The 13,322-nt window shown below is 41.9% G+C and overlaps 1 protein-coding gene across 2 annotated transcripts in view; it reads left to right on the top strand.

The window, feature by feature from the left end:
* Positions 1–13,322, top strand: part of DCAF5 (DDB1 and CUL4 associated factor 5) — a 100,386-nt gene that overhangs the window by 18,726 nt on the left and 68,338 nt on the right. For both annotated transcript variants that reach the window (XM_053673263.1, XM_053673264.1), the window contains exons 2-5: positions 2,689–2,832; positions 4,691–4,727; positions 5,569–5,708; positions 7,495–7,624. In XM_053673263.1, the coding sequence (XP_053529238.1) occupies positions 2,689–2,832; positions 4,691–4,727; positions 5,569–5,708; positions 7,495–7,624 (451 nt within the window). The remainder of the gene's footprint in view (positions 1–2,688; positions 2,833–4,690; positions 4,728–5,568; positions 5,709–7,494; positions 7,625–13,322) is intronic.

Genomic DNA, 13,322 nt, shown 5'->3' with positions numbered 1-13,322 from the left:
ATATTTTCCTTTAAAGATGGTTGAACTGATTTCTATTTGTACCAGTTCATTGAGACTGCATTATGGCTATTGCTGAGTATTGTTTAATCTTTGCCAGTTCAATTAGTATGTGAAAAATGGTGTCATTTAAAAAATTTTATTGCTTCAGTTCTCATATAACTGGTCTTGATTATTAGTGAGTCTGAACTTTTTATCTTGTTTTTGGCCATTTGTAGTCTTTTTTTAGGCTGGTTACTTCACAACTGATTAGGTTGCGCCTTTGTTACAACATCCTCCTAATACCTCTTGAGATCGATCTCTAGTTATTATTTGCATTTGGACACGCAGCAAACCCCAGCTCCAGATGTATAGAGGCCCTTCCTTAAACAGATAGGTAATAAAGGTGCCTGGTAAATTATTCTAAATTTCAGAGGTTTGGGTCCTTTTTTTTTTTTTTTAACATTCGTCATATGTAAGAGGTATCGCTTGTGGTATTACTTAAACATTTTTTAGTTAATGTCTCTTAAAACAGTGCTTGAAAGGAAACATGATTATGTAATATCTATGAAATTATGATTTAAAGTTTTTAATTGAAGAATAATTGGCACATAGTATATTAGTTTCAGGTGACTAACAGTGATTTGACATTTATGTACCTTATGTGATCCCCACCCTAAGCCTAGTAACCATCTGTCACCATGCAAAGTTATCAGACTATTATCGACTATATTCCCTGAAGTGTACGTCTCCATAGCTTATTTACTTCATACCTGGAAATTTGTACCTCTTATTCCCCTTCACCTTTTTTTACCCTTCCCTTCCAAATCCTGGGCTTTATAGACTAGTGGGGGGGGGGGTTGTTTGTTTGTTTTTTGCCAACACATTAAAATCCATAATTGTTAAAATTGTTGCTCTGCTGTCTGAAATCATCCAGTGGCCTCTGCAGGGGCTTTAGAATCAGACATCGTGGATCTGAATCCCACCCTTCTTCTGAGGCAGGAGATGGAATAGGAAATCCTGAGACACCACAGCTGTCACTAGTCAGCATCCTGATAGTAATTAGCATTGTGGTTTCCCCTTGCTCTAAAAATAAATAAAATGTTTTTTTTAAAGTCACTGGTAGGCAAGTTTAAGTACATTCATATAATACTTACTTTTAGGGGCACTTATTTAGGTACTGGGGACTTTGCAGTGAACAAAATGGACAAGCTTCCTGCAATCGTGAGGCTTCTTAAAAATTTGTTTTAATGAGTGGATGTTGGTATGCATACTATTTTACACCTCATTTTCCTCCTTAACAAAGACCTTTGGACATGTTTCCAAGTTCTTAATGATCCACTGATTCAATGGTGTGTAATGGCTCTGTGGAGTGTCTGTACGCGGTGTGGATGTGCTGCAGTTTGTGTCTGTCGTAGTGAGTGCAGTGGGGGAGGCAGAGGTATGTAGAGTTTGCTACCGTTTGCTGTCTGCGTTTGCTCCTGTTGTAACTTAAAATTTTATTAGAAATATGCCCTGGTTGGCGTGACTTGGTGGATTGAGTGCTGGCTTGTGAACCAAGGGTCTCTAGATCGATTCTTGGTCAGGGCACATGCCTAGGTTGTGGGCCAGATGCCCAGTAGGGGGCGCATGAGAGACAACCACACTGACTTTTTAAAAAATTTTCATTAGGAATATAATATAAGCTTATTAAAAGTGAAGCAGTGCCAAATATATAAAGTAAAAGTAAAAACTTTACAGTCTGTCCTCTACCTCTCTTTTAATCTTATTTCCTGGAAGTCATAACCACTGTCAACAGTGTGTTGCATCCTTCCATATAGTTTTAATGTGTCTTCAAATATAAAGAATACATAATACATAGAATAAATTTTTTATTTATTTTATTTATTTATCTTTAGAAGGGAAGGGAAGAAGAGAGGAGAGAAATATCAATGTATGGTTGCTTCTGGTGCCTCCCCTGCTGGGAACTGGCCCCTTCTGGGAACTGGCCTGCAACCCAGGCATGTGCCCTGACTGGAAATTGAACCGCGATCTTTTGGTTCACAGGCCCGTGCTCAATCCACTGAGCTACACCAGCCAGGGCCAGAATAAATATTCTTATTCTGTAGGAGCTGACTCACACAGTGTAATACAGCTCATTTAATTCAGATTTTTTTAGAGTTATGCAGAGAAAATAGTTGGATTGAGGTTCATGAGACCTAGATTCTATCTAGATTCTGCTACTGTGACAGGCAGTTGTCATTTGTATGGTGTCTCGCCGTCAGTGAGATTACATTAAGGAGAGTGCTTTGAAAACTAGTATGCTACGAACATTTAAGTTCTTTTGTTGAAAGCACTAGAAACTAACTCAGGTACTGTTAGATGACCCCCCCCCCCCAACAAAGTCCATAATGGAAGGATTTTAGGTAGTAATTGAAGAAGTATTTAAACAACTAGGTCTCTGGAAGTCAGGGACACAGCGGCTTTGAGAATTCCAATCTCAGTGCTTATTCCTTTCCTTTTCTGTATTTTCTGTTTGAGATTTAATTCCTAGGGAAAAGGGAGTGGCTTAGGGGCCATGTATTTACTAACGGTTAGGGAAGGGGGTCAAGCCCTGGGTTTATGTGTCCTATCAGAATCTCACGGAGTTGGGGAGATTCAAAGCTAGCAAAACCAAGAGTCACCCTTGAAATATGAGCTGTTTTAACCCTAGATTCTTACTCCCCTCTGAAGGAGGAGATGATCGCAGGGTTCTGCTATGGCATATGGAACAAGCTATTCACTCCAGAGTCAAACCCATACAGCTGAAAGGAGAGCATCATTCCAACATTTTTTGCCTGGCTTTCAACAGTGGGAACACCAAGGTATTCTCTGGAGGTAAGAAGGGAGATTTCCACATGGGGAAATTCACTGTGGCTGGTATTTTACATAAAGGAGTGCTAAAATAACTCCTTATTTTTCTTTATTTCATAGTTCTATAGAATTCCTGGTTTTCCATAGCTTGTCTTTTCTGCATTTCAGCAATTTAGACACATGTATTAGAGTAATCTCCATCCCACCTGACTGTCCTCCTTTTCCCTTCCTCCCTGCCCCCCTTCTTCCCTCTCACCCTCTCTCCTTCTTCCCCTCCCCTTCACTCCTCCCCTCCTTCCTCCCTCCTTCCTTCCTTCTTTCTCCCTCCCTCCCTCCCTCCCTCCCTCCCTCCCTCCCTCCCTCCCTCCTTCCCTCCTACAATACACCATCTGTGTGTTGAATTATATGTCACCACCCGAGTCATGTCTCCTCCATCACCATTTATCTCCCCTTTACCTTCTCCCTCGCCCCAGTCCCCTTTCCCTCTGGTAGTCACCATACTGTTGTCTGTGTCTGTGAGTTTAAAAACAAAGGCTTAACCATGTGAATCTTTTTGACCCTATAGTGTCCACAGGGTACAGTCTAAACCCCAGTCCTTTGGCCTCATCTCCCTCCCCCTGCATCTTGTACTCTAGTCCACTAAACCACTTGCAGTCATAGGTGCCCGTGTGCCTTTTGCTCATGCTATTCCTCACGGGTCATCATTAATTGTCCAGTCCTCAACAATTTCCCTAAGATTCCCATTGGTAAGAGTTTTGAGTTTCTGTTCAAATGTCTCCTTTTCCATTAAATCACTCTTCCCTTCTGCCGTGTACTTTCACCTTGCTCCTGAAGGAAACAATTATTCCTTTATCTGCATCCCCATTTTAAGCATATCTCTGTAACAAGACAACCTGTCTTGCTAATTATTTGTGCGGTTGGACTGTGAGTTCCTCAAGGGCTGGGAAGAATCTTTTCTTGCGTCCCCAGTACCTCTCCTGTGCCTGCTGCCCAGAAGGCATTAGTATGGATTTGATTTACTTTGCAGGTACCCACAATAGAGTTTAGAGCCAGGGATTTCAGATGACCTGGGCCACTGCTAATTTTACTTTCTATTTAAATGACTTTTGGGTGTGTTTTCATCATAAAATGGGAGTTTTTTACTTTCTGTCTTTTCACGGTTAGGTTATTCTTTTTTGGCTATATACACTATTTGAAGGTGGAACTACACATAATCATAGATGTAGTATATTTAGATTTCTTGATGTGATAAAGAAAAATGCAAAAGACAAAAATTGTAGATAAAAACTTTCCCATTATTTAGAATCACATAGTTATCAAATTTTCATGCTGTGAGAGATGACAAAAATGTGAATAATAGTAAACATTTACTGGGGGCTTTTAAGTGCTCAGCCCTATTCTGAATGCTTTTTACAAATGTGCGCTTATCCTTAAACAATAAACCTATAAGGTAGGTACAATTATTATATCTATTTTGCAGATAAAAAACTGAGGCCTAGAAAAATTGCAGGTACTATTTCAGGTCTCACAGTTAATGAGTGTTTTGTTTAAAAAATAAAGAAAAAAGCTATTTTGAATTGATTTGTCCTTGATCATTTACTTTTTCCTTAATGGCCACAGCTTTTTTTTTTTAACATTACAATGGGTGATACATTTTGGAAACAGTTATGTTATATACCTAGTTGTTATTATGCTTTAAAATTTTTTTAAGAGAATGTCCTATCCGTAATTATTTTTTAATATCTTTTTTCTAATTAACTCCTAATTTGTATTGACTTCGTTCATATTTAATTTTCCCTGAAAACCTTAAAGTACTGAATTGTAACGTGGACAGGGATCATTTTCTTTGGAATGATCACATGTCTACTTTTTTCCCTTACAGGAAATGATGAGCAAGTTATCCTCCATGATGTTGAAAGGTAAATAGATTGTTAGTGTGTGAAGGTGACTGACTCTGTTTTTCATATGAAAATCAGCTCAAAGTAGTTTTTGTTTTTTGAAGAAGAAAAAAAATAACATGAAACCAGCTGTTCTTTTCTGAAGACGATTTCTGTAATAATTTTGAAACAAAATTTTGATTAAAAATTATTTGCAAAGTCGGTATGAAACATAGCTTTCAGGTGAAAACTTAAAAGGAGAGTTGGAAGGGAAGGAAACATAATAATAATGGGTAAGATTTATGTACCAGCCCCCATTCTAAATGCTTTGTATGGGTTAATCAATTTAACCCTTACAATAATTCTATGAGGTAATACTATATGATCTCAATTATAGATGAGGAAACTTAAAGTCCGGTGGTGCCAGGATCTGGACTTAGGCAACCTGGCCTCAGAGCCTTTACCGCCGTGCCAGACTGCCAGTAGGTCCCTCTTTTGCCCAGCTGGCATCAGGCCTGGCTGCTTTAAAGTTTTTCCTGTTTATAAATCAGGTGCCACCCCCAGATCTGTACACAAGCACAGGCATTCTGTTGTAACTGAAAACACGAAACTCATCTGTTGAGTTCCTTTTAAATGTGCTCGTTTAGTGAGAAAAGCAACCTTCCCATGAAATCTATAAAAAGTCTCTTTACTAGTACATTTATGTTTTCTCTTGAAAGTTGAATGCGAACTTTTAAAGGAAAAGTCATATCCTTTCGGTTTAGAAAGGTTGCCTTTCTCCTGGAAACCAAGGGAAGCCTGCCCTAGGAACTAGAGGGCTCTGTGCCCTCTTTGTGTGGATGTGTGTGCCCGTGTGCCTCTCTCTGTGCTCTCCGTCTCTCAGCAGTGAGACCTTGGACGTGTTTGCTCATGAAGATGCAGTATATGGCTTGTCAGTGAGCCCAGTGAACGACAACATTTTTGCCAGCTCCTCGGATGATGGCCGGGTTCTCATCTGGGACATTCGGGAGTCCCCTCATGGAGGTAAGGTCACTGCAAAAAGCTGTTGGATTTTGTTGAAGGGTTTGATGTCAAGTTCACTGCGGATTCAACTTATGACCTGAGTAATCTGGGTGGGAGTGAAGTAAATGGAGAGGAAACTCTCACATAGGGGCACAGATGTGTGTCTGGAGGTCCTACCCTACCCCTAAATGGTCGGAAGTGAGGCCCCTTGCCAGTCCTTTCTAGCCACCCGTGAATCTCCTCAAACCCTTGTACCTGTAGTAAACACTTCAGTAGCTTGGTATTTAGTGGCCCCAAGGAACAGAAGATGTGGTGCCTCATTGTAGAGCTCAGCAAGAAAGAGCCCCTCTGTGTGTGGTTCTGACATGCACACATTTGTGGTTATTTACAGAGAAGGGGATTATGCACTTTTTTGAATCCTGATTTCAGGCTTTTTTTTTTTTTTTTTGCTGAAAGAACCACAGAACCTAACCTTAACCATATATAAGGAACTTAAAATAACGGCAAATAAACTCTTTACAGGGAATTATCTGAGACAGTTCTTCCTCCAAATGTGTTCTTTGAGTTTCTGGAGTGTAAAATGAAGAATTGTTTTGTCGAATTTTTCTGAAGTTCTTCAGGAAATGCACTTTTCAGCTCATTTCCTGCAGAGATTTCTTTCTGTAACTCTGCCTATCTTCAAAGGCTCTTTCCTCCAATACCACCCTCAGTGCCACCCCTGTCCCCACCCTTGGTGAAGCTTCGTCATGATTATGCCTGTGCACATAGAGTTACTTTCCGCTTGCCTCGTCTGGCAGGATCTGGGCCTTTTTGTTATTCTATATTCTAAGCATTTAACATGCTGGGCTGTGCCATTATTGAGGTTCAGGCTATAAGAGAAGCTTGTCCTTAGGGTCAGGCAGGTAAGGTAACTGCAAGCAGCAGCTGTGGTGGAGTCACCACGTGCTTGGCAGGTGAAATTCTCCTTTGTCTGAACCAAGTGCTGGGTGGAATAACCGAGTCCCACCCCATACGGGGGCCTATGAAGTGTCGCATGTGGAAATTATAGACTGGGGAATGCTCTCTGTTGCTTCTAAGTAACTTCCATAGGACTGTGTCCTCCCGGGGAGCAAGTAATTCCTTCCTCACTTGAAGCTAATATAATCAAAGGCTGCCGGATTTCTAGGTGAAGTCGATTAGGAGCTGCCTAGGTGCACGTGAACATAGGTGTCTTGTGTTGTCGTTGTTAAAATATTTTAATACTGGAGATGAAATCATAAAATTCTACATGGAGACCATTTTCTTTTCAATTTAGGGAGCAGTATGACCAGAAGGGAAAACTACTACTATTTTTACTTGGCTTCATTTTTCTTACTGTATTGCTTTGTCTTCATTAAATTTTTATATAGTTTTAATACTTTTAATTTTTAAAACCCATAAATTTGGATTAAGGTATAATAATCATATTGGTAATTAGTCATGAATTTTTTCAGCTCATGTGGAATTTAGTTTACTTAATTTAAAGCAGATTACTTCCTTTTACGGTAACTATCTGTTTTATCACAAGATCTGAATAGGTGCTGCTCTATGGATTTCTGAATATTATAGCTTAAAGTTTGTTTATATATATTTCAGTTGCTTTTTCCTGCGTGTGGAAAGTGTGTGCTAGGACTTGCAGGAACCTTGTGAGTAAGGTGACCGAGGGGCTCCCGCCCATTGCCACGGTCTTCGGGGGCGTGCTCCCACTCGAAGTCACAGTCCTGCTTGTCTGCCTCTCCCTGGCCCAAAGGTGCCCCAAATGGACTGATAGTAGTTTCTTTCTTCACAGAGCCCTTCTGCCTGGCAAACTATCCATCAGCCTTCCACAGCGTCATGTTTAATCCGGTGGAGCCCAGGCTGTTGGCCACAGCCAACTCCAAGGAAGGAGTAGGACTCTGGGATATTCGGAAACCTCAGAGGTGAGCTTCTTTATTCATAAGGTGCTAGAACTTTTCCCCACCTCAACTCTCAGGTAATGTGATCAGGCAGCAAGAGCCGTGAGAAACTGCTTGGCAGCTGATCTCAGTTGGCCACCTCCTAACGTGCAGTACTGCCTCTGAAGCCGGGGAAGCTCCGTTTCCGGGACAGGCAGTGTGAGGAGTCACGCTGCCGGCTGAGGGGGAGTCTAGACTCTCACCAAGGTCAATTCTAGGCAAAAATACATGAAGGAGGCGTGAGAACCTGCCTTCAGTATCGCCTTCTATCTTCAGCCCCAGCTTTCTCCAGATGCCTGGAGCTTTTTTTTTTTTTTAATCTGTGTTATTGGTATGTTTTCAAAATGTTTGTACATTGGTATGGTTCTTCTCTTTCCTGGTCTCTAGTCACTCTCTCCAGAGGTAACCACAGCAAACAGTTTCTTACATATCTTTTGGGAACTTTTGGGGGGCTCCGCCTGCAGGGCACCCCCAGCCACCATGGATGAAAATAAATCTACCAAGACATGATTTGTTTGGGGAGGAAAGGTCGCCGATCTCGCAAAGGAGAAGGGCCAAGAGCCAGTGGGCTTTTATTGGGCTCAGTTTGCACAGGAGTACAGGTAAAGCTCACCAGTTATTGTCAAGCAGTAAGGATTAAACAATAGGTAACATACAAAGAACTACATGGGCTTATTTTGAGTCAGGGTCTATTAGCTAATATGGGCTACAAAACTTTGGGAAACAAACTCATATCCTGCTTGGACCCTTATCTTTTCATTGAGAGCATTCTTACTTAGCAAAGCAGGTTTCATAGGATTTTACATATTCTTTCTTAGATCTGATCACCCGGGGAACCCTCCCTTTCCAGCACAGGGCTGCACCGCCCTCTGTCATTGTTTCAGGCTTAAGTCAGATGGGAAGGACGGCAGCCAAGAGATAAGAGACTTCTTGCAGACAGAATGAGGACTCAGGTTATGTCAAAGCCGAGCAGCAAGGGTCCATCATCCCTTTTTGCTATAGCCCCCCAAGTCCTTCCATGGGGGCCCCATGGTCGTGCCTCTCTTGGGTCATCCCTCCCTTGAGGAATCTTACCCGTCATTGGCTAACCAGTCATACATTGGGGCCAGGCAGGCTGAAGTAAAAGGGGCAGAGGCGGTGCCCCTGCCAGGAAGATAAGCTTTGTCTTACGGTTTATAATCCCAAGGTCGCTCACTCAGCCTTAGCCATGGGTAGGTTACAGCTTCTGAAACCAGGGAGGGCAGTTCCCAATAGGGAACATAATTTATTACATATAATAGCATATATGTATGTCCTTTAAAAAATTTAGAGTAAAGGAATCATGCATAATAGCCACTATCCTCAGCTTTTTAAAAACTATATATTGGAGTTTTATTCATATCAGCACGTATAGACCTACTTCTTTTGTAAAGAAAATATTTTTATTTATTTTTAGAGAGAAGGGAAGGGAGCGAGAGAAAGGGAAAGAAACATCCATGCGAGAAAGATATCAGTTGGTTGGTGCCTCTTGTACATGACCCAACCAGGGACTGAGCTTGCAACCCAGGCATGGGCCCTGATGGGGAATCCAACCACGACCTTTCAGTTTGTGGGAATGATGTCCAACCAACTGAGCCACACCAGTCAGGGCCAGACCTAGCAAACTTTTTAAATGGCTACATGATGTTTCATTTATATGATTACACCCAGAGGTAAGGACTTCTTGTTATAGACAATGCAGCATTGAACCTGTTTGCCCATCTATCTTCAACTACCTTTGCAGAAATATCTGTAGGGAGTTGCTGTATCAGAGGGTGTGTGTTTTCACATGGTTCATAAAAATTGTCCAGTTGTCCCACCACCACCAAAGACTAATGATTTATAAGCCTACCAGCTGTGTATGAGTTCACATGTTTCTCCAGACTCTCACCAACACTCAAACTGTTGCTCATCTTATGCGAGGGAAATATTATCTTGTTTTGGTTACTTCTTCAGTTGCCGGTGAGATTATATGGTTTCTTTGGTACCCATAGTTTTCAAAGCCCATACTAGGGAAAAGTCATCTAATAAGGCTAATTGGCAGTCTTGACTGATTCCTTTCTGATATGAGGCAGAGCACAGTGCCGTGGAGCCTAGCATGGTTTTACCTGCTACTTTCAACTCTTCTGAGTTTCTATCCAATTTTATGGGTAGGAGTCAGAAAAGGGGCATGAAATATTCTTGGGGTCCTGTTCTCTACCCACTGGTGTTTGGGGATTAAATTACAGATCTTCTCTGTCTGAATTCTCTCGGAACAAATTGGTCTGGGGGAGGAAGAAAGGGCCCTTTGTCTTTTCCAAGCAGGATTCATTATGCTGAGTTCGCAATACGTGATTTGTCTCCTAAACACAGCTGCCTAGAAACTCCAACCCAGGTCTTGGGGCACTTCTGAATTCCCTGGGAGGACAAGCTTGGAACTGCGATACTTGAAGTTTAGGGAAAGATTTCAGGGAATTTGTGAACCTCTTATAATTGCAGGTAAAATGGTATGTGCTTGTATATCTGAATGAGCACACATGGCATTCTCCTCACCCCCCAAAGATAGGGAAAGAGAATTTACTAGGTTCTTCTGGAGACCTTTAACCCCCAACAGGATGAGTCACTCGGTGTTCTAAAGATTCTAGAAATAGAGCTCATTGTGGTTTCATAGCGGGCTAATAGGTGACTTCTACCTTGTAAGAGGTGGTTTGTGTGAGTGAATTCTGGGCCTACTCAAGAGGCCTGCTGGCCTCCTAGAAATGAATATAATCACCAAGGATCAATAAGGGGGCTTTTTCCTGGTTTAACCTTTGGATTGTTCCATACCAGAATGGTTTCTCTGACCTACCCCAAGCCTAAGCTGTACTTTCCTACTTGACCTTGGTAACCAGTAGAAGTGTGAGCAGGGTTATGTTTTTCTTACTGCTGCTGTGAAATAAGCTGGTTAGAAGACTGGCTGGTAGAACAAAATGACAGCTCTAGTAGGGACTTTAGTTACCCTCTGGTCTGATGTCCTCATTGTACTGATCTAGCCCAGCAAGGTAAGGGGAGGCTGGGGAACTTGATGGTTCAGAGTGAAGGATCCGAGGCCATATGTTCCGGGTACAAAATCCAGGTGTGGTCTTAAGCGAGTTCCCTTACCTCTCAGAGTTCTATAACAACAAACAGTGGCTAACTTGTGGTAAGTATTACTTGCCAGGGATAATGACATTTATATGTATAATTTTTATTTAATCCTCATGATAGTCTTTTGAAGTAGGTTTTGTTATTTCTATTTTAATGATAAGGAAATCAAGACACAGAGGTAAAATAGTGTGTGTGTGTGTGTGTGTGTGTGTGTGTGTGATACCCCCCCACTGTGTGTGTGTGTGTGTGTGTGTGTGTGTGTGTGTGTGTGTGTGTGTGTGATATCCCCCCACCCTTTTTTAATCATTTAGGATCACTGTACTAGTTTTTTTTAATCTGCACCTCCTTGCAACAGAACTTTATAATAGTTTCTCTCAGGTTTTTCCAATACAGACCTGTCCAACTCTGAAGTTGGTCCAACTCCAAGTCTTTAGACTTTCTGCCTCTAAAAGTTAAACTTTTTTTTACTGTCTCCTGGTCCAGTCCCTTATCTGTGTGCTAGCTTTTCAGGTTTTTTGATCTTCTAACTCTGGAGACCCGCATGTGCTGTTTATCTTGCTGCAAAGCTTCAGAACAGAGGTTGTAAACCCATTGCCCGTAGGCCAGAGTCAACCCACAGAGAGATTTTGTTTGGTCTACATGATGTAATAGTGTTTGGAAAGTTACACAAAAAAAATCACAATTTCTACTCTCTTAAAAAAGAGAAAAGATTTGTTATCATTGGACCTTTATTCTTATGTGGCAACAGTCAGCTTGAAACAAAGTCATGAATTCCTCTTCAAACCCTGCGGTGTGTTTTGGGTCCCACCACTTCTTAATGTATTTTTAAAAACTCTTCACCAAGGACATTTTTTTCCCCATTGCTTTTAGAGAGAGGAAGCAGGGGAGAGGGGACAGCGAGGCGGTGGGAGAGAGAGAAATGTCCATGTGAGATGCAAGAGTGAAATACTGATTGGTTGCCTCCTGCATGCACCCAGACCGGAGATCATACTTGCCCAGATTGGGGAATTGAACCCGAGACCTGGGTATGTACGTGCCCTGACCGAGAATCGAACCTACAACATGTCGGTTATGGGACAACCCTCCAACCAACTGAGCCACACTGGCCAGGGCCACTCCTTGATGTTTTAATCCAAGTGTACTTTCTTCATTTACATTACCTGGTGGGCAAAGGTCTGCTTTAGCAATGTCAGTGGTAGTTACACTACTACTGAGTGGGCCACAGGTGGGGAACTTTGAGTGTAAGTGACTGCATGAGAGAGAGAACTTCACCTATGCAAATATACATTGCGCGTTTGGACAAGGTTTCACTTATCCATTTGGCTAATCTCTGCTGATCTTCTACAACTGTCCTCTTCTTTGTCACTGCCAACATCCCCATTACATCACGTAGTGGTGTAATGGGGATGTTCCAGTTGTTGCAGTGGCCTCTGAACAGTGTTCAGTACTGAGACCCTTTAATGCCTGAACTATTAGGAAAAGTGAAATCCCCCACTATCACTCTTCTTGTCTCAGACTTTCTATTGCCTGTTGTAGCTGTCTGCTCACGCACCACCTCTCTCTTCATATCTTATGTTTCTGCCTGTTTTTGTCAGGGACTGCTAGTTCTGTGACAGGTAACAGTGTCTTGCTTTGACAAGAGTAATCAAGAGAGTGGTTGTTTCCCACTCAATAATAAAACTAGGGCGTGCCAGGAATTCCTGTGAGATGTAACTCATAAGATGACGCCTTTACATGTTGTGCAAACGACCCACGTAAAACGGGGCAGTGAGCGCACATGCCTGCCATCAGAAATTGCTCTTGGGACCTTGCCTGGCTTTGGAGGCCTCTAGGTCCAGTGTCTGTCCTGTAGAGACTAAATTAAGTGTAACTCCTTGCCTCTGAACAAACCAGACCAGCGGTGCCACGCTGCGTTTGAGGGTTGCTCCGACCGTTCTGTGGGAAATAGAGCCTGGGGTGTAACCCGAAAGGCTGGAAAAGGCTCTCCAGGCACGGCCTCCTTCCTCTCAGAAGGCAAGGCCATCAGGGTACAGAAAGCTTTCTTCAATTACTTAAAATCCTAAAAGCGCTATATATGAAAAAATTTTTTGACAAATTAGATTTCATTCAAATTAAGAATTTCTGTTCGTCAAAGACACCATTAAGTGAAAAGGTGAGCTAAAGAATGAGCCATAGTCCGGGGGAAAATATTCATGATACGTGTATTGAGCAAGAATTCATATCCAGAATATATAAAGAAATACGAATTGGTAAGTAAAAGACACAAAACTCAATTTTTTAAATGAGTATAAATGTCGAATAGGTGCCTCACAAAAGAACATATCCACATACCAAGTGCGTAGGCACTTGAAAGGTACTCAACTCAAAGCTTCGTTACTCGCGAGGGAAGTACAAATTAAAACCACAACGAATATCACTGTACCTTGAATGGGGAAATTTAGAGACCGACAGTACCAGTTATTGACAAGGGTTTGAAGCCATGGAAACTCCCGTGCACTTTAGGTGCATGTAAATTGGTGCGGCCACTTGGGAAAACTATTTGTCAGTATTGACGACAGCT

The sequence above is a fragment of the Artibeus jamaicensis genome, unplaced genomic scaffold, assembly GCF_021234435.1.
Source record: "Artibeus jamaicensis isolate MK-2021 breed Jamaican fruit bat unplaced genomic scaffold, CSHL_Jam_final contig_851, whole genome shotgun sequence".
NCBI lineage: Eukaryota > Metazoa > Chordata > Mammalia > Chiroptera > Phyllostomidae > Artibeus > Artibeus jamaicensis.
This window is presented reverse-complemented; position numbering and strand designations above follow the sequence as displayed.